The 19,311-nt window shown below is 39.8% G+C and overlaps 3 protein-coding genes across 3 annotated transcripts; all 3 read right to left on the minus strand.

The window, feature by feature from the left end:
- Positions 1-580: 580 nt before the first annotated feature.
- Positions 581-1,501, minus strand: LOC106734128 (olfactory receptor 7A17). The gene has a single exon (XM_014585082.1). It carries the CDS (start codon positions 1,499-1,501, stop codon positions 581-583), a length of 921 nt encoding a protein of 306 aa, XP_014440568.1.
- Positions 1,502-6,444: 4,943 nt separating this feature from the next.
- On the minus strand, positions 6,445-7,374 carry LOC106734127 (olfactory receptor 7A10). The gene has a single exon (XM_014585080.1). The coding sequence runs from the start codon at positions 7,372-7,374 to the stop codon at positions 6,445-6,447; it is 930 nt and encodes a 309-aa protein (XP_014440566.1).
- Positions 7,375-16,436: 9,062 nt separating this feature from the next.
- LOC114006547 (olfactory receptor 7A10) lies at positions 16,437-17,129 on the minus strand (the record flags this gene model as incomplete). Its single annotated transcript, XM_027769160.1, has 1 exon — positions 16,437-17,129. A coding segment is annotated over exon 1 (693 nt), but the record flags the coding sequence as incomplete, so codon positions are not given.
- Between the last annotated feature and the right edge of the window lie 2,182 nt (positions 17,130-19,311).

A 19,311-nucleotide genomic window follows, 5' to 3' on the forward strand; every position in this document is an offset into this window, starting at 1 on the left:
ATGGACACCAATTTTCCATACTTCAACAAGTAGATGAACAGGATGAACAAGAAACATAGTACATAGTTAATACAATGTATGATCGAAATGTTCACTTTAGCATATTTAAGGCAAGTGGCATGGTGGTTGAGAAACTGGACTCCCACATGGCCAATTATGGTTCAAGATCCAGAACTGGCAGCATGCTTTCTTACATTCTCACTCTTTCTCTCTTTCTCTGGTCAAATCAAATAAAAAAAAAAATAATAATAATAATAATAATAAAATTAAAAATAATTCATTAATAAATAGAATATTTTTTAAAAAGAGTTGCACATCATTTTGTGATTCAATGATATTTTCAAAGCATTTCTGATACGAGGATAGGAACAAAATTGGGAAAGTAGAAAGATAATAAAGAAAAAATTGGCTGGAAATCAGTGTAGAAAGCTAAATGCAGTGATACTTAGTATGTACAGACATGTATTTTCACAATATGATCAGAGAATCACAACTGTTAGCTCCAAGGCTTTAAACCCTGCAATCATTGGCATTGTTTCACCTCCAGGCCATTAGTGTGGATTTATTTTTTTCACAATTTCTATAAAAAGACTATTTTCAGAGCCCTCTTTATGTCTTTATTCCTCAGACTGTAGATAAAGGGGTTCAGCATGGGGGTGACCACAGTGTACATCACTGAGGCTGCTGCACTTGAGTGTGAGCTGTGGGTCGCAGCAGAACTAAGGTACACACCCATGCTTGTACAATAAAATAAAGAGACAACTGAGAGGTGAGAGGCACAGGTGGAAAATGCTTTGTACTTCCCCTGAGCTGATGAGATAGCACGAATGGAGGAAACTATCTTAGTGTAAGAATAAATAATCCCAGTCAGGGGACCACCACCAATCACCACAGCTGCAAAATAGATCACCATGTCATTAAGAAGGGTGTCAGAGCAGGCAATGTGGATCACCTGATTAAGTTCACAGAAAAAGTGGGGAATTTCCACATGAGTACAGAAGGACAGCCGCAATGCCATTAAGCTATGGAACAAGGAATACAGGACGCACAGGATCCAGGATGCCAAAACCAGCTTTCCACAGAGCCAGGGGTTCATGATGACCGTGTAGTGCAGGGGGTGACAGATGGCCACATACCGGTCATAAGCCATCACAGACAGGAGGAAGTCATCCAATGCTGCAAAGACTATGTAAAAAAACACCTGACTGATGCAGCCTGCATAGGTGATGACCTTGCTCTGTGTCTGGATGTTCACCAGCATCTTTGGGACAGTGGTGGAGGTGAAACATATCTCAGCAAAGGACAGGTTGGAGAGTAAGAAGTACATGAAGGTGTGCAGGTGGGAGTCTGAGATGGTGGCCAGGATGATGAGCAGGTTTCCACACACAGTGATCAGGTACATGGAGAGGAAAAACCCAAATATGAGGGGCTGCAGTTCTGATTTCTCTGAAAATCCCAGTAGAAGGAATTCTGAAATTTGTGTATCATTTACTGGTTCCATGGTGACTACCTGAAAAGAGAAAAATAAAATGAGTAATTTCACTGAACAGATATTACTCACAAAATTAAAATCCCTTAGCTAATTATTTTAGTCCCAAACTTAATTTCTATATTTTTGTATTGATCTAAAACATTTTAGGCTTTCATAGTGCGTTCTTGCCTTAGGGCTTCTTATCTCACTTCTTTGTGCCCATAGATCAAGTATTCTATAGAATTAGCTTATTTATTTATTTATTTATTTATTTATTTATTTATTTATTTTTGGAGAGATTTTCACTGTAGGGCGCGTGCGCTCGCCAGACAGGTCCAAGACTCGAACCATAGTCATCTATGTGGGATTCCAGCATGCCCACTATGATGCCACCTACTGGCACCATTATTATTATTTTAAAAATATGACCAGAGAGAGACATAGAGACAGAAAGCGAGAAATCACCCCCCAGGGGGGATGGTCACGCCGCAATCCCTTCTCCTCCATTCTCCTCTTGGGATCTTGGGCACGCATGCACACGTGCCTGGCGTGAGTTTTAAGCCACCGGGTCCGGGACACGAACCGCGGTCGACTACGTGGGAGTCCAGCGACATAGCCATTACGCTAACTGCTGGTTCCCTACTTATTTATTCACAAAAGATCTTTGTACACATTTATAGAATGTAACATGATTTTTCAATTAGATTTTTTTAAATTTTTGTCACAGTGCAAATGCACTCACTACACAGGCAGAGAAAGAGAGAGAGAGATTACTTGCCAAGTAGAATGACTATACCACAATATCCTCTTCTTTCATGATATGGGCATGCATGTACACATGCCTGGCATCTTTTTCAAACCACCAGGTCTTGGACTTGGCCTGTGCAGTCCGCCATGTTGGATTCAGTAGCCTTAACCACCATGCCACCAGCTTTCCCAATTACTGTAAATTTATATACATTGAAAAGCAACTCTCTTTTTCCCTTTCACCAATCCCCTGGCAACCACCATTCTGCTGTCTGCTCCTATGGTTTTGACTACTTCAGCTATCCTAGTTAACTGGAATCACACAGTATTTTATTTCAAAGGTCTTCCATGGATCACAATAGATCTCTCCAAATTTTTATCTGTTGGTAAATACTAAAATGTTTGTATTATAAGAGCACAATTTGTGGGACCAGCAGGTGTCATAGTGGCAGGGTCACAATTTGAAATTTAAGAGCTCAGGTAAGCATGTTCTGAGGTCTGCTCATGTTCTACAAAACACACACACATACATACACAAACACACACACATATTAATGCACACACCAAACAATGACCTGCTGATGTCCTCAGCCATGTTGATTAGGAAGAGATGCATATAAGACCATTCTACAAAGATCAAATCATCTTAGATCAAATCATCATGTAGAAATGGTGCCTAAATTCCTGTTGCTAAGTTTTCCATAGACAACTAAACATGGACCTTTATTTTAACACGATTGTTTATAATTTTTTAATTTCATTTTACTTTATTTTTATCATTCTTATAACTTTTTTAAAACATTCAATCACTATACATCATTTGACTTATAAAGAGTTCATAATTTTTTAAAAGACACAAAAATATCTATTCAATAAAAAAAAGGGGACATTAATGTATTATTTTTTAAAAAGAACATAAAATCCTGTATAATTGGCAGTAAAGTAAAAAGAAAACAGATCCACAAACATATTCAACCTCACCAGCAAGAAAATTGTAAGTAAAAACTTTAATAATCCCATTTTGACCTCTGGATAAATTTTTTGTGTGAATTCCTAACGTAAAAGAAGAAATTGTGAAACGTAAGTCTCATGAAATACTGTTGTATGGTATGAATTGCAAGCAATACATTCATCTGATCCTTCAAAAAATACAGAAATATGCACAAATACATTTATTTCAAAAATTTAAGAGACCCAAAATCATTGCATATCTCATCACAACTCTGATTCTATTTTTCCCACTTCTTGAACTGCAAATTTCTTGGACACTTTCTAATTTGACCGAAATCATTTATTTCTCCCATTCCATCTTCTCCCTCCTCCAATTGGATGTCTATTCCCATCAGTAAATTGACCACAAAGATGCCTTCATTGCTGACAGACACATGGCTTCTTAACATAGTAAATAAATTACTGAGAAATAACTTGGTCTGACAAGTAACCAAATGCATCAATCTCCCGGCTCTTGCTAGGCTGGTTTGGCTCTCAGGTGATCTCAGGTAGATGTCCTTGCCATCCTTTCTCTGTGAATGATTCCTTCAGTACCTACCAGGTTCTCGGACTCACCTGTGTGGAATCTCAGAGAGGACAGTCTTCATGTGGATGGGTGACTCTCCCTAGATAGTTGATGATGGAGACTGAACTCTGTCTCCAGACAAGACACCATAAGAGAATTAAGCATGGTCCCCTGGCCAGACAGGAGATCCCAAGATCATCAACTATGTCTTGTCTAGCCCAAAGCTATCCTCCCTGAGGGACAATGACAGATGAAATATTTACAGCTCCCTATATCTGTTCATTAGGACCATTTCCTCCTTATAACCACAACCTCTAAGTCCTTGATTTCCCTTGTGGATTATGGTCTGGAATAAAAATTTTCACGTTGATTTGCTGTTCTCAAGAGACCAAGTTGAAAATGTGATCAATCCAGTTTTTATTCAAGGTTCTTTGTGAACTCTCTTGCCTCCAAAGGTCATTAACATCTTTCACCAACCTGAGATAAAATGTAATTGTCATGTGTCAACAGAGGCTATGGAAGTTATGGTGCTGGATTCGACATAGCTGACTGCAATTTGTGTCCTAGACTCAGTATCTTGAAAATCATGCTGGTCATGCCTGCCTACTTGTCCAAAATCCTAAGGAGACTGGAGGAAATGGATTGTAGTGTGTAGTGTGGTCATGTCTCTAGGGAGTGATTTCTCAATTTCCCTTTCTCTTTTTCTCTGGGGAGTGCACTCAACCTATAGCAAAACTTAAAAAAAAAAAAAGTGACTGTCTTGGTAACTTGGAGATATTGAAAGGACATAAATGTTTTTACAGGAAACTTGTGACCCTGAATCAAATGACCAGGACAGGAAATCTATCTCTTTTGAGTCATCTTTTGATCACAAACTTCAAAGAGAATCTTCAGCACAAATGAAACACATGGTGTGATATAGATATTTCTTCATTCACTCTCCTTTCAGCAGTTACAGTAAAATTTAAAGGAGGGGGGAATAATTCATTTTAAGCACTTCAAAGAGTTGTAATTACAACCAGCACTGAAGTATTCAAAGGGAAACAGGAAGATATTTAATGAAACAGCATAAAACACACCAGTCAATCCTTCACCCTAATGAATAAACACCCTTCCACATGGATACCAATTTTTTAATCCTTCAACAAGTAGATGAACAGGATGTATAGTTAATACAGTGTGTGATTGAAATGTTCACTACATCATATTTAAGTCTACCTCTGAGTCTAAGGCCATGTTTGTTCAACTATTTCTTTAGATTTAACTTTCCATATATGAAGCATGTTGACTCAGGTAACTGATAATTTTTTTTTATTTATAACAGAATGTGTTGTGTTGGTGCATGTGAGGAGAAAGAGAACAAGAGGGAGACAGACAGAGCAACAGACATACAGAGAGAGAAGTACCCTTGGCAGGGCATGGGCAGGCTAAGACTCCCTTCCTCCAGTCCTTCAATCCTCTGGATCCTGGGCACACACCCATCCAGTGAAATTTCAGGCTAACTCGACTTGGAACTTGAACCAGAGTTCTCACTTGGCTTCCGGCTCTGTACTCCAGTATGCTACGGCTGCATCACAGCGTCTGGGCCTGATCATCAACTTTTGACAGTGATTACAGTAGGCAATGTGTACTCTGAGCTGAGTAACAGAATAAGGTCCTAATGAGCGAATCACAGATAATCAAACACACTAATATATTAAAGTCTACATTCCAGATAGAGATACTAGAAGCAAGAACATGCACATACATGAAAATCTGCGGTTTCAGATTTTTCTATACTCTATAGTAATGGCATTAATTGCCAAATGAAATGTGCTTTTCTTTCTGTTTTCTAGTTGTTATTTTCTTGTTCTCTTTTCCATAGGCAGAATAAAATCCCAAAAAGTTATTTGAGTAAAATACAAAAATTGCTCAGGATTATGTACATCATATGAGAATACATTCCTTTTAAGAGTCGCATATAGGGGTACAGAAGGTAGCATGGTGGTTAAGGAACTGGCCTCCCATGTGGGCAATTATGGTTTGAATCCCAGAACTGGTGGCATGTTTTCTTACTATCTCTCTTTCTCTCTCTCGGGTCAAATAAAATAATAGTCATTAAATTAAATAAAAATAATTCTATAATAAATAGAATAATGTTTAAAAAGAGTTTCATGTCATTCTTTCTTTTTTTTTCCCCCAGAGGTTTTTGCTATAGGGCATGTGTTCTCACCAGAAAGACAGAGAGAGACAGAAAGATAGAAAGCGAGAAATGCCCCCCCCCCCGGTGGGGGGGGTTGGCTATGCTGCAATCCCTTCTTCTCCACTCACTTCTCGGGATCCTGGACACACATGCACACGTGCCGCATGAGTTTAGGCTGCCGGGTCTGGGACTCGAACCGCAGCCGACTACATGGGAGTCCAGCAACATAGCCATTACACAAACTCTTGGTCCTAAGAGAGTTGCATTTCATTCTATGAGATAATGATTCTTTCAGAAGCTAAGAACCATGATAATGATACACCTCTAGGAATAACATTGCTGAGAAAGGATAAAGATATTAAAGAAAAATGGGCTAGATATGAGAGAGTGTAGAAAGCTAAATACAGCGTTACTTCAATTGTATAGACATGTAGTTTCACAATCTGATCAGAGAATCACAACTGTTGGCACCAAGACTTTACAATTTGCAATTATGGGCATTATTTCAGCTGCAGGCCAATAACTTTTTCACATTTTCCCTCCAAAGACTATTTTCAGAGCCCTCTTTATGTCTTTATTCCTCAGACTGTAGATGAAGGGGTTCAGCATGGGGGTGACCACCGTGTACATCACCGAGGCTGCTGCACTTGAGTGTGAGCTGTGGGCAGCACCAGCACTAAAGTACACACCTAAGACTGTGCAATAAAATAAGGAGACAACCGAGAGGTGAGAGGCACAGGTGGAAAATGCTTTGTACTTCCCATGAGCAGATGAGATTGCACGAATGGAGGAAACTATCTTAGAGTAAGAGTAAAGAATCCCAGAGAAGGGACCACCACCCAGCAGCACAGATGCAAAAAAGGTCACCGTGTCGTTAAGAAAGGTGTCAGAGCAGGCAAGGTGGACCATCTGATTAAATTCACAAAAAAAGTGGGGAATCTCCATATGTGTACAGAAGGACAGCCTCAATGCCATTAAGCTATGTAACAAGGAGTGCAGGACACTCATGGTCCAGGACGCCAGAACCAACATTCTACACAGCCAGGGATTCATGATGACCGTGTAGTGCAGAGGGTGACAGATGGCCACATACCTGTCATAGGCCATCACAGTCAGGAGGAAGTCATCCAATGCTACAAAGACTAAGAAAAAGAACATCTGGGTGATGCAGCCTGCATAGGTGATGACCTTGCTCTGTGTCTGGATGTTCACCAGCATCTTTGGGATGATGGTGGAGGTGAAACAGATGTCCACAAAGGACAGGTTGGAGAGGAAGAAGTACATGGGGGTGTGCAGGTGGGAGTCTGAGATGGTGGCCAGGATGATGAGCAGGTTTCCACACACAGTGATCAGGTACATGGAGAGGAAGAGCCCAAATAGGAGGGGCTGCAGTTCTGGTTTCTCTGAAAGTCCCAGTAGAAGGAATTCTGAAATTTGTGTATCATTTCCTAGTTCCATGGTGACTCACTGAAAAGAGGAAAATACGATCACTAATTTCACATAAATAGGTATTACTCTCATAGTCCCAAACCCAGTGACTTGAAAAGCACACTGGGCACGTGTGTGCATATGTGCCCAATATTGCAAGTGCAAAATGGAGCAGAAGGGATTACAGTGATGACATCATTCTAGAGGGTGATATTTTACTTTCCTTTGCTCTGTCTCTTTGTCTTTTTCTCTCTCAGGTGAACGCACCTGCATTATGGAGAGAGAGAAGGAATTTATTTGTGCTACTGATGCAGAAAAATTTTTGAACGGTAATAAAAATGTGGGTGGATAGGTGATATGATATGACAGACTATGAGATTTGATAACATAAAACCTATTAATTTTTCACATTCACCCAATATATATCTATCAATAAAGAAAATAATTCGATGCTATCCTGAAATTTTTATTTAAAAGCTTTGATTCATTATTTTTATTACTTTTTAAATTTATTTATTTATCATCGTAATCTTCTTTATATTACACTGAATCACTTATAATATACCAACTGTCTGCCCTCTATGGTAGAGACTGAAATACTGATTCCTTATTTAAAAAAAAAAGTAAAAAGAATAAGGAATACTCAAATCCAAGAATGCAAAAACAAAAAACTTGCATAATCTGCAATTAAGTAAAAAGCTCACATACTCACAAAACTACTCAAATAAACTAGCAAGAAGATAGTTGTAATGAAAAACTCTTTAATATTCTCATTTTGACCTTTGAATAAATGTTTTATGTGAACACCCAATGTGAAAGGAGAAACTATGAAACGTATGTCTCGTGAACTACAATTGCAAGGTATGAATTGCAAGCAACCCATTCATCAGGATCCTTCAAAAAATACAGAAATTTGCACAAATAATACTAATTTCAAAAATTCTTTAAGAACCCAAAAGTCATTGTACATCTCATCACAACTCTGATTCTACTTTTCCAACTTCTTCAACTTCAACTTTCTGTGGATATGATCTTATTTGACTGAAATCATTTTATATCTCCCATTCCTTCTTCACCCTCATCCAGTTGGGTGTCTATTCCCATCCACTAAACTGCCCACAGTGATGCCTGCATTGCTAAGTCTGACAGACACATGGCTTGTTAATATATTAAACATATTAGTGATAAATAACTTTGTCAGACAAGTAACCAAACGCATTCATCTCTCAGCCCTTGCTAGGCTGGTTTGGTTCTCAGGTAATCTCAGGTAGATGTTCTTGGCATCCATTCTTTCTAAACCATTCCTACGGTACCTACTGGGCTCTCAGACTCACCTGTATGGGCTCTCAGAGAGGACAGTCTTCTTGGGGAAGGGTGAATTTCTCCCTGGATGGTGGATCATGGAGACTGAAGCTCTAGACACAATGAAAGCATTAAGCATGGTCCCTAAGCCAGATCAAAGATTCTAAAAACATCAACTCTGTCTTGTCCAACCTAAGGCTGTACACCTTGAAGGACAATGACAGAGGAAACAATTATAGCTCCCTATATCTGCTCATTAGGTACATTTCCTCTTTATAACTACAACCTCTTATACCTGATTTCCCTCATGGACACTGATCCAGGAAGAAAGGAAAATTTTCCTGTTGATTTGCTGTTCTCGAGAGACCAAGTTGAAAGTGTGATGAATTTATCTTTATTACATGTTCTCTGTGAACTCTCCTACCTCCAAAAGTCCTTAGCACTTTTTACCAACCATGAGCTAAAATTTAATTGTCATGGGTCGGCAGGTGGCATGGAGATTAAGGTGCTGGATCCCACATGGCTGACTACGTAGTTTGAGGCCTGAACCAGTGGCTTGAAAATTGCACTGGGCTTGTGAGCGTTTGGGTCCAAAATCCTGCAAGGAGAGTGGAGAAGAAGGGATTGTACTGTGGCCCTCTTACCTTAAAAGTGATTTCTCACTTTCCCTTTCTTTCACACTTTCTCTCTCTGTGAGCACACTCAACCTATTACAAAAGTTTTAAAATATATAAATAAAAGGAAAAGTGAGGCATTGATGTTTTCTTAGAGGTAACTAGGAGAAATCTGAAGGACATGAATGTTTTGACTTGAAACTTGTGACCCAGAACTAAATGACTGGGACAGAAATTCAAACCCTTGTGAGTCATCCTATGATCATAAATTTCAAAAAGAATCTTGGACACAAAGGAAACATATATTAGATGATACTGATATTTATTCATTCACTGCCCCTTCAGTGGATGTGGCAAAATTTAAAACAGGGGGAAGGAATTAGTTTTAAAGACTTCAAGGAATTGTAATCACAGCCAGCACTGGAGGTGTTCAAGGAGAAACAGGAAGATATTGAATGAAACAACATAAAACACATCAATCCATCTTTAATTCCTTCTGAATGGACATCAATTTCCCAGACTTCAGAAGTAGATGAACAGGGTGAACAAGAAACACAGTCCATAGATAACTCAATGTATGATCACATGTTCATTTCATCATATTAAAGGCTATCTCTGACTCGAAGACCGTATTTGTTCAGCTATTTGTTTAAATTTGCCTTTCCATATACAGGGCATTTTGACTTGGGTAGGTGAAATCTATGATTTTTTAATTCCTTGATAGAAAGTGTTAGTGCACATGAGGAGAGAGAGAAAAAGGCCATGAGAGGAGAGAGAAGTAAAGAGAAACAACCTCTGCATGATATGGGCATGACATGACTCTTCAGTCATCCAGCCCTCCAAGATTCTGGGCCCACACCCATCCAGTGAGATTTTAGGCTGACCAGACTTGGGACCTGACCTGTAGCCCACACATGGCTTCCAGCTCTGTACTCTGGTATGCTCTGGCTCCATTGAACAGTCTGGACCTGATCATCAATATTTGACAGTGATACCTAGTCACCCAAGAGTGCTGATGGCGAGGTACAGCAGATTAATGTCATCATCATGCCTGTAAACAGAACATCTATCCTACAGCCCATGGATCCAGGAGTTATTTTAACTCCCAAGTCTTAATATTTAATACCTGTATTTTGTAAGGCTAAAAAATATATATATTTGACAATGATTACAGTAGGGAATGTGAACTCTGAGTAGAATAACACAACAGGATTCTAGTGAGTAAATTTTGGGTAATCAAGCACACTAATATATTAAAGTCTACATTTCAGATAGAAGTACTGGAAGCAAGGACAGACACATACAGGAAAATTTGCAGTTTCAGATTTTTCCAAACTATAAATTACATTATGTAAATAGTTGCCAAATGTAAAGTGTTTTGTTGGTTTCTAGTTTTTTTTCCTTGTTGTTCTCTTTTCCCATAGACAAAACACAACCCAAGAGAGTTATTTTAATAACACTATAAATATTGCTCAGAATGATATACATAATTTGACAATACATAATTCTTTTCTTTTTTTATTTGAGAGATTTTTGCTATAGGACACATGCACTTACCAGAAAAACAGAGAGACAGAAAAACAGCAAGAAATCACCCCCAGGGTATATGGCAATGCCTTAATCACTTCTCCTCCATTCTCCTCTTGGAGTATATATATATATATATAAATTAATTCAATACTATTATAACTGTTTTATTTTAAAACTTAAATTCATTATTAAAAAAAATCAAAAGAATACAAACTACTAAGACCCCAGAAAAGAAAAACAAAAGACTTGCATGATTTGCAAAAAAAGTAAAAAGCTAACGGATCCAAAAAAACCTATTCAGCCTCACCAGCAAGAAAATAGTTGTAAGCAAAAACTCTTTAATATTCCTATTTTGACGTTTGATTATGTGACTGACCAATGTTAAAGAAGAAACTAAAATGTATGTCTCATGAAATACTGTTAGAAAACATGGATTGCAAGGAATCCATTCATCTCTATCTTCAAAAATAATTTAAAAATGCATAAATACCATAATTTCAAAAATTCCTTAAGAAACCCAAAAGTCATTGCACATTTCATCACAACTCTGATCCTACTTTTCCTTCTTCTTTAAATGCCAATTTTTGTGGACATGTTCTTATTTGACTGAAATAATTTTTATTTCTCCCATTCCTTCTTCACCCTCATCCAATTGGATAATGATTCCCATCATTAAATTGTCCACAATGATGACTGTGTTGCTAAGTCTGACTGACACATGGCTTGTTAACATATTAAATAAATGATGAATAACGGGCTGACAAGTAACAAAACACATCAGTTTCTCAACTCTTGCTGGGCTGGTTTGGCTCTCAGGTGATCCAAGGTAGACGTCCTTAGCATCCATTCTCTCTGAACCATTCCTGCAGTACCTACCAGGCTCTCAGACTCACCTGTGTGGGCTCTCAGAGAGGACAGCCTTCTTGAGGAAGGGTGACTTTCTCCCTGAATGGTTGGTGATGGAGACTGAAGCTCTGTCCCCAGACAAGACACAGTGAAAGAATTAAGCATGGTCCCTTAGCCAGATACTTCAAAATCATCAACTATGTCTTGTCCAGTTCAAGGCTATACTCCTTGAGGGAAAATTATAGAGGAAATATTTATAGCTACCTTTATATGTTCCGTAGGTACATTTTTTCCTTATACCTACAATTTCATAGTACTTGATTTCCCTCATGGACTCTAGTCTGAAAAGAAAGAAAAAATTTTTCTACTGATTTGTGTTCTTGAGAGACCATGTTCAAAGTGTGGTGAATCCAGTCATTATTCCACATTTCTCTGTGAACTCTCCTGCCTCCAAAGGTCATTTGCCTTTCACCAACCATGACTTAAAATTTAATTGTCACAGGTCAGTAGGTGGTGTGGAAGTTAAGGTGCTGGATCCCACATGGCTGACTGCACAGATTGAATCTTGGACTCAGTGCCTTGATCATCTCACCAGATATGTATGCTTGAGGGTCCAAAATTCTGAGAGTGACTGGAGGAGAAGGGATTGCAGCATACTCATCCTCCCTGGGGGGGTGAGTTCTCACTTTTCCTTTCTCGCTTTTTCTCTCTATCTCTATCTCTATATCTCTCTCTGGTGAGCACATGTGCTCTACAGCAAAAATCAATATTTTTTAATTGTCACATACTACATGCATATACCTTGAAAAATATTGTACGCCTTACAAATGTACAATGACTGAATATAAATAAGTCATAAAATTTTAAAAATAAACATTTCTCCAAGTCTAACGAAGTAACTTGTCTTTACTAGCCCCTTGGATTTCCAAAGCATAGACTGTGGTGGAGACACAGCTGTTGCTATCTCCAGAACCTGATAGTATGTCCTCCTCACTAAGGGAGAGAACTGTGTTTGCATGCTACACAGCCATGTGTAGTTCTATAATCCTTGGTTTCATAATACTTGTGAAGAAGCATTTGGGAGTTTTATGTTCATGACATGCATGAAGAATTGTCATTTAGCACCCAGAGGTGATGTGGTAGTTAAGGTAAGGGACTCCCATATAGTCCATTGTTGTTTGAGTGCTGGAGCCACTGGGTTGAAGAAAACCATGCCAGGCATGAATGCATGTGTGCCCAAGATCATGGGAGTGGAATGTAGGAAAAGGGATTGTGGTGTGGGCATCCCCCTGGGGTGGGGATTTCCCACATTCCCTCTCACCTTATCTCTCTCTCTCTGTCTCTGTCTCTCTCTCTCTCTCTCGCAAGTACACACACCCTAAGGCAAAAACTGCTATAAAATAGAGAGATAAAGAGAGAGAGAGACTGCTATATCTTAATAATGAGAATAAAATCCAGGCCAGCAGGTGGTGTAAAAATTAAATCACTGTCTACTCGCATGACTGTCTACACAGTTCAAGTTCTGGACCTGGTGCCTTGAAAATCATGCTGAGTGGGGAACCAGCAGTTAGCATAATGGCTATGTTGCTGGACTCCCATGTAGTCGACCGCGGTTCGCGTCCCGGACCCGGTGGCTTAAAACACACCGGGCGCGTGTGCGTGTGTGCCCAAGATCCCAAGAGGAGAATGGAGGAGAAGGGATTGCGACGTGACCATCCCCCCTGGGGGGTGATTTCTTGCTTTCTGTCTCTATGTCTCTCTCTGTCTGTCTGGCGAGCACACGCACCCTATAGTGAAAATCTCTAAAAAAAAAAAGAAGAAAGAAAATCATGCTGGGTGTATATACAGATGTGCCAAAATCCTGAGAAGAGACTAGAGGAGAAGGGAGTGTAGTTGTAGCCAAAACCGTAGAGCCACAAACACAATTACACACTCATTCACCATTCACACAAGAGGCTAAAAACATTCCCTCCCACTGAGAAATATTCCTTAAAATGACAGTAGAGACAGAATGAACTCACAAAAGGGAATCCTTCTACCAGATCCTGAAATAGGAGAAAACATAAAGAGAAGATATTCCTCAATCAGTTCCAGGAAAACCCATCTGCAGACTGAGCAACAATAACTACAGGACTGGGACTAGCAGTTAGCATAATGGCTATGTCGCTAGACTCCCATGTAGCCGACTGCGGTTCAAGTTCCAGACCTGGTGACTTAAACTCACACCAGGCGTGTGTGCATGCGTGCCCAAGATCCCGAGAGGAGAATGGAGGAGAAGGGATTACAGCATGGCCATCCCTCCTGGGGGTGATTTCTCGCTTTCTATCTCTCTCTGTCTTTCTGGCGAGTGCACACACCCTATAGTAAAAACATTTCCAAAAAAAGAAAAAAGAAAATAACTACAGGACCTAATGCCCACTATCCCTTGGTCAGTTCCAGGTAAACCAGTCTGGAGACTGAGTAACAAGAGCAACTGAGTGCAATGCCTCAATTGCTAGGTAGCCCATCTAACAATTGATTCCACCAATGTCTTGGTGGAATCCAAGTAGAGGTTCCTCTAATTGCATCTAGATGGCCCTGGAATTCCCATTAGGGGCAACTTCCCTTGCCAACCCCATACTCACCACTTGACCAGTCCCAAAGAAGAAACAAAGAGACAATATCACAGGAAGATGCCTCTGGAAGTCTTTTCTGATTTCGCTAGAACTCCACAATTTTTGAAGAAGCAGTCAGCACCTCCAGCCTAGCTGTTAATAATCAAAAAGGTGGCTCTGGGGCCCTGGAAAGTCCCAGGTGGTGCCTCCCCTAGAATATCTTCAGGTATTTGGCAGCTGACCCAAGTGAGGCTGCACTCCTTGGATGCCTCACCCAAGTACCGATAGATATAATCTCACTGGAGCCTCCAAACTTTGTAGTCAAATCAGCAAGAAATTAGAGGACATCCAGTCATGACCAAATTATTGGAGTTTTATTGCTGGCAGCTGTGGAAGGACTCATGTCTCTCAAAGACCCCACAGCCCTGAGTGAAAGGAGAAGGATGTTTATAAAGGCAAAAATCACAAGCATTTCTTGTTTGACATGGTGATTACAGTGGAAAATGAGGGGGGTAGTGTAGAGGAAAGGGAGTTGGGTTCCTATGCAAAAGCAGTTACAGGGACCAGCACTTAGCGTAATGGCTATGTCACTGGATTCCCACATAGTCGACCGCAGTTCGCATCCCGGACCCGGTAGCTTAAAACTCACGCCGGGCGCGTGTACTTGTGTGCCCAAGATACCGAGAAGAGAATGGAGGAGAAGGGATTGCAGCGTGGCCATCCCCCCTAGGGGGTGATTTCTCGCTTTCTGTCTCTCTGTCTCTGTCTGTCTGGTGAGCGCATGCTGCCTATAGCAAAAACCTCTCCAAAAAAAAAAAAGGAAAAAAAGAAAGCTAGTACAGAAGTTACAGAAGCAGGTTAATCATTTCTTTTTTTAATTTATTTATGCTCATCATAATCTTGTTTATATTACATTGAATCACATATAACTTTACAGTGTATTACATTTCTTCTTCCAGAAGGAATACCATAATAAGCAGGTTAATAATTTCTAAGGGCACTCTCCAGACCTTAGTTTAATGGTCCCCATGGCTCCAGGTGGGGGTCTGGTGATTGGAGATTACATTGCTAAGGAACATCTAAAAAAAAAAAGATTTCAGGCTAGTTAACAAAGACAGTAAGACTGTTTTATTATTTTTTCTTTTTTTTACAGAGGTTTTTTTGTTATAGGGTGCGTGCACTCGCCAGATAGATAGAGAGAGACAGAGAGACAGAAAACATCCCCAGGGGGGATGGCCACCCTGCATTGCCTTCTATTCCATTCTCCTCTTAGGATCTTGGACATGCAGGCATATGCGCCCAGTGTGAGTTTAAGCCACCTGGTCCGGGACTCAAACTGCGGTCGACTACATGGGAGTCCAGCGACATAGCCATTACAACAACTGCTGGTCCCAAATACAGTAATACTGTTAATCACTCTGTTTACTCTGGGCAAAGGAGGAAGCAAGCATAACGTGAAGTTCAAAGATGGAGGTGCTTCTTCAGAAGGAGAAAAGAGAAGAAAAGATTAACAGACAAATGATTGTAAAGTCCTCTGTTTAAAAAAATTTTGTATTTATTTATTTCTAAAAACTTTTAAAACTTTTGACCAGTTACAAAGCACACTAGATACCAAAGTCCACATTATCAATAAGAACAGTTAAAATCCTAATATGTGATGAAAAAATGGACCCAAAAGTGAAAAACTGTACTCTCAAATATTTTTCTCCCTTAAAGTATTTCAATGGTTTTACTTTCTGCACGGTTTTGTTTTGTTTTGTTTTGTTTTTCCTGAAAGGAGTACAACTCAGTACTGCTGCTTCAGTAAAACAAACTAAATATTATTCACAATGACTTAAGCCATGTGAGAAGAAATTATTCCTACAAACATACACTATCCCATGCATTGAGTGAGAATTTCCTAATAAATTTGATGTGAGGTTGGAAATAATTTTGGTAAAGTGGGAAAATGACAACAGGAAATCGGTTGACTATCAGAGAGAACAGAAATCTTAATTTAAAGGCTAACTAAAATTATACAAAGAGATTGAAATAAAAAGAATGGAAACTGCAGGAACTCCTAGGAGGATGAAGTTCTACTAGCTTGGAAGTATTGATGCCTGCAAACAGAGCAGCTTATTCTGTCCCAGAAAAATTGCATTTTTTATACCTTCCCCCCAAGTAGTATTTGCAGGGCCTTCTTTATGTCTTTATTCCTCAGACTGTAGATAAAGGGGTTCAGCATGGGGGTGATCACAGTGTACATCACTGAAGCTCTTGCACTTGAGTATGAGCTGTGGGTAGCAGCAGAGCTAAGGTACACACCCAGGCCTGTGCAATAAAATAAGGAGACAACTGAGAGGTGAGAGGCACAGGTGGAAAATGCTTTGTGCTTGCCCTGAGCTGATGAGATTGCACGAATGGAGGAAACTATCTTAGAGTAAGAATAAAGAATCCCAGAAAGAGGACCACCACCCAGCAGCACAGATGTAAAATCCATCACCATGTCATTAATAAAGGTGTCAGAGCAGGCAAGATGGACCAGCTTACTAAGATCACAGTAGAAGTGAGGGATTTCCACACGTATACAGAAGGACAGTTGCAATGCCATTAGGCTCTGTAATAATGCATACAGGGCACCTATAATCCAGGATGCCAGAACCAGTTGTCCACAGAGCCAGAGGTTCATGATGATAGAGTAGTGCAGGGGGTGACAGATGGCCACATACCGGTCAAAGGCCATCACTGTCAGGAGGAAGTCATCCAACACTATAAAGAAATGGAAAAAGAACACCTGGGTGATGCAGCCTGCATGGGTGATGACCTTGCTCTGTGTCTGGATGTTCACCAGCAGCTTTGGGACGGTGGTGGAGGTGAGACAGATGTCTACGAAGGAGAGGATGGAGAGGAAGAAGTACATGGGGGTGTGCAGGTGGGAGTCTGAGATGGTGGCCAGGATGATGAGTAGGTTTCCACACACAGAGATCAGGTACATGGAGAGGAAAAGCCCAAATAGGAAGGGCTGCAATATTGATTCTTCTGTAAGTCCCAGGAGAAGAAATTGTAAAATTTGTGTATCATTTCCTGGTTCCATTTCCTGGTGACTCCATGAAAAGAGGAAAATAAAATGACTAACTTCACATGAACAGGTATTACTCACATAGTTGAAATGTCCTAGTTAGTATGTTTTAGTCTCAAGGTTATTGTCTATATTTTTGTATGGATCTAATCCCCTCTAGGCTTTCATAGTGGCATCTCTGCTTAGGACTTCCTATCTCACTTCTTTGTTCCAGTAGATCATGTATTCTACAGAATTCACTTCCTTATTTAGTCACAAATGATCATTGTATCCATTTATGGAATTTAATGTGATTTTTCAAATAGTTTTTTTTATTTTTAATTTTTGTCATAGGGCACATGCACTCACCAGACAAACAGAGAGAGAGAGCAAGCAAAGGAAAGTGAGAACTCACCTAACAGAAAGAACAACCATGCCACAATCCCCTTTTCTTTCATGATGTTGGGCGTGTATGTACACATGTCTGACATGTTTTCCAAGGCATCAATTCAAAAATTCCTTAAGAGACCTGAAAGTCATTGCACATCTCATCACAACTCTGATTCCACTTTTCCTACTTTTTGAACTGCACATTTCTGTGGACACTTTTTACTTTGACTGAAATCATTTATTGCTCCCATTCGATCTTCACCCTGATCCAACTGGATGTCTATTCCCATCGCTAAATTTCCACAATGGTGCTTGCATTGCTAAGTCTGACAGACACATGGCTTGTTGACATATTAAATAAATTACTGAGAAATAACTTGGTCAGACAAGTAACTAAATGCATCAATCTCATGGATTTTGCTAGGCTGGTTTGGCTCCCAGGTGACCTCAGGTACATGTCCATGGCATCAAATCTCGCTAAACTATTCCTGCAGTACCTACCACTCCCCCAGACTCACCTGTGTGGCATTTCAGAGAGGACAGTCTTCTTGTGGAAGGATAAATTTTGCCCTGGATAGTTGATGATGGAGATTGAAGATTTGTCCCCAGACAAGACACAATGAATTAAGCATGGTCTCCTGACCAGACTGGAGATTCAGAAAACATCAACTATGTCTTGTTCAGCCCAATGCTGTACTCCTTGAGGGTCAATGATGAAATATGTACAGTTCCTTACACCCACTCATTAAGTACATATCCTGCTTATAAATACAACCTCTTAGTACCTGAATTCCCTCATGGACACTGGTCTGGAAAGAAAAGGACATTTTCCTGATTTGCTGCTCTCAAGAGATCAAGATGAAAGTGTGATGACTTTATTTTTCTTCCACATTCTCTGTCAACTCTCCTGCCTCCAGAGGTCATTAGCACACTTCCCCAACCACAAGTTAAAATTTAAATGGCACGGGTCAGCAGGTGGTGTAGAAATGAAGGTGGTGGATCTAACATGGCTAACTGCATGGTTTGAGTCCTCGACCTGGCAGCTTGAAAATCATGCTGGTCATATCTGCGAGTTTGTCCAAAATCCTTAGGAGACTGGAGAGGGAGAGAATGTAGGGTGACCATTCCACATAGGGAGAGATTTCTTACTTTCGCTTTCTTTCTCTTTCTCTCTGGTGAGTGCACTCAACATATAGTAAAACTAAAAACAATTAATAAATTATACAAGATAAAGTGACTGCATTAATGTTTTCTTAAAGGTAACTAGGTGAAATTAAAAGGGCATCAATGTTTTTACAGGAAACTAGTGACCCTGAATCAAACAACCATGACAAGAATTCAATATATTCACTCAGCCTTTGGTCACAAATTTCCAAGATAATCTTGAGCACAAAGGAAACATCTATTTTATCATAATGATATTTGTTCATTCATTGTCCCTTCAGCAGTTGTGGGAAAATTTAAAAGTGGGGTGGGGGTGATCATTCACTTTAAGCACTCCAAAGAGTTGCAATTACAGCCAGCACTGAAGGCTACCAGGAGAAACAGGAGGATATTTAATGAAACAGTGTAAAACACACAAATCCTTCATCTCAGTGAATAAACACTCTTCCATATGGACACTAAGTTTCCATACTTCAACAAGTAGATGAAC

Source organism: Tupaia chinensis, unplaced genomic scaffold (assembly GCF_000334495.1).
Source record: "Tupaia chinensis unplaced genomic scaffold, TupChi_1.0 Scaffold148822_1, whole genome shotgun sequence".
Classification (NCBI taxonomy): domain Eukaryota; kingdom Metazoa; phylum Chordata; class Mammalia; order Scandentia; family Tupaiidae; genus Tupaia; species Tupaia belangeri.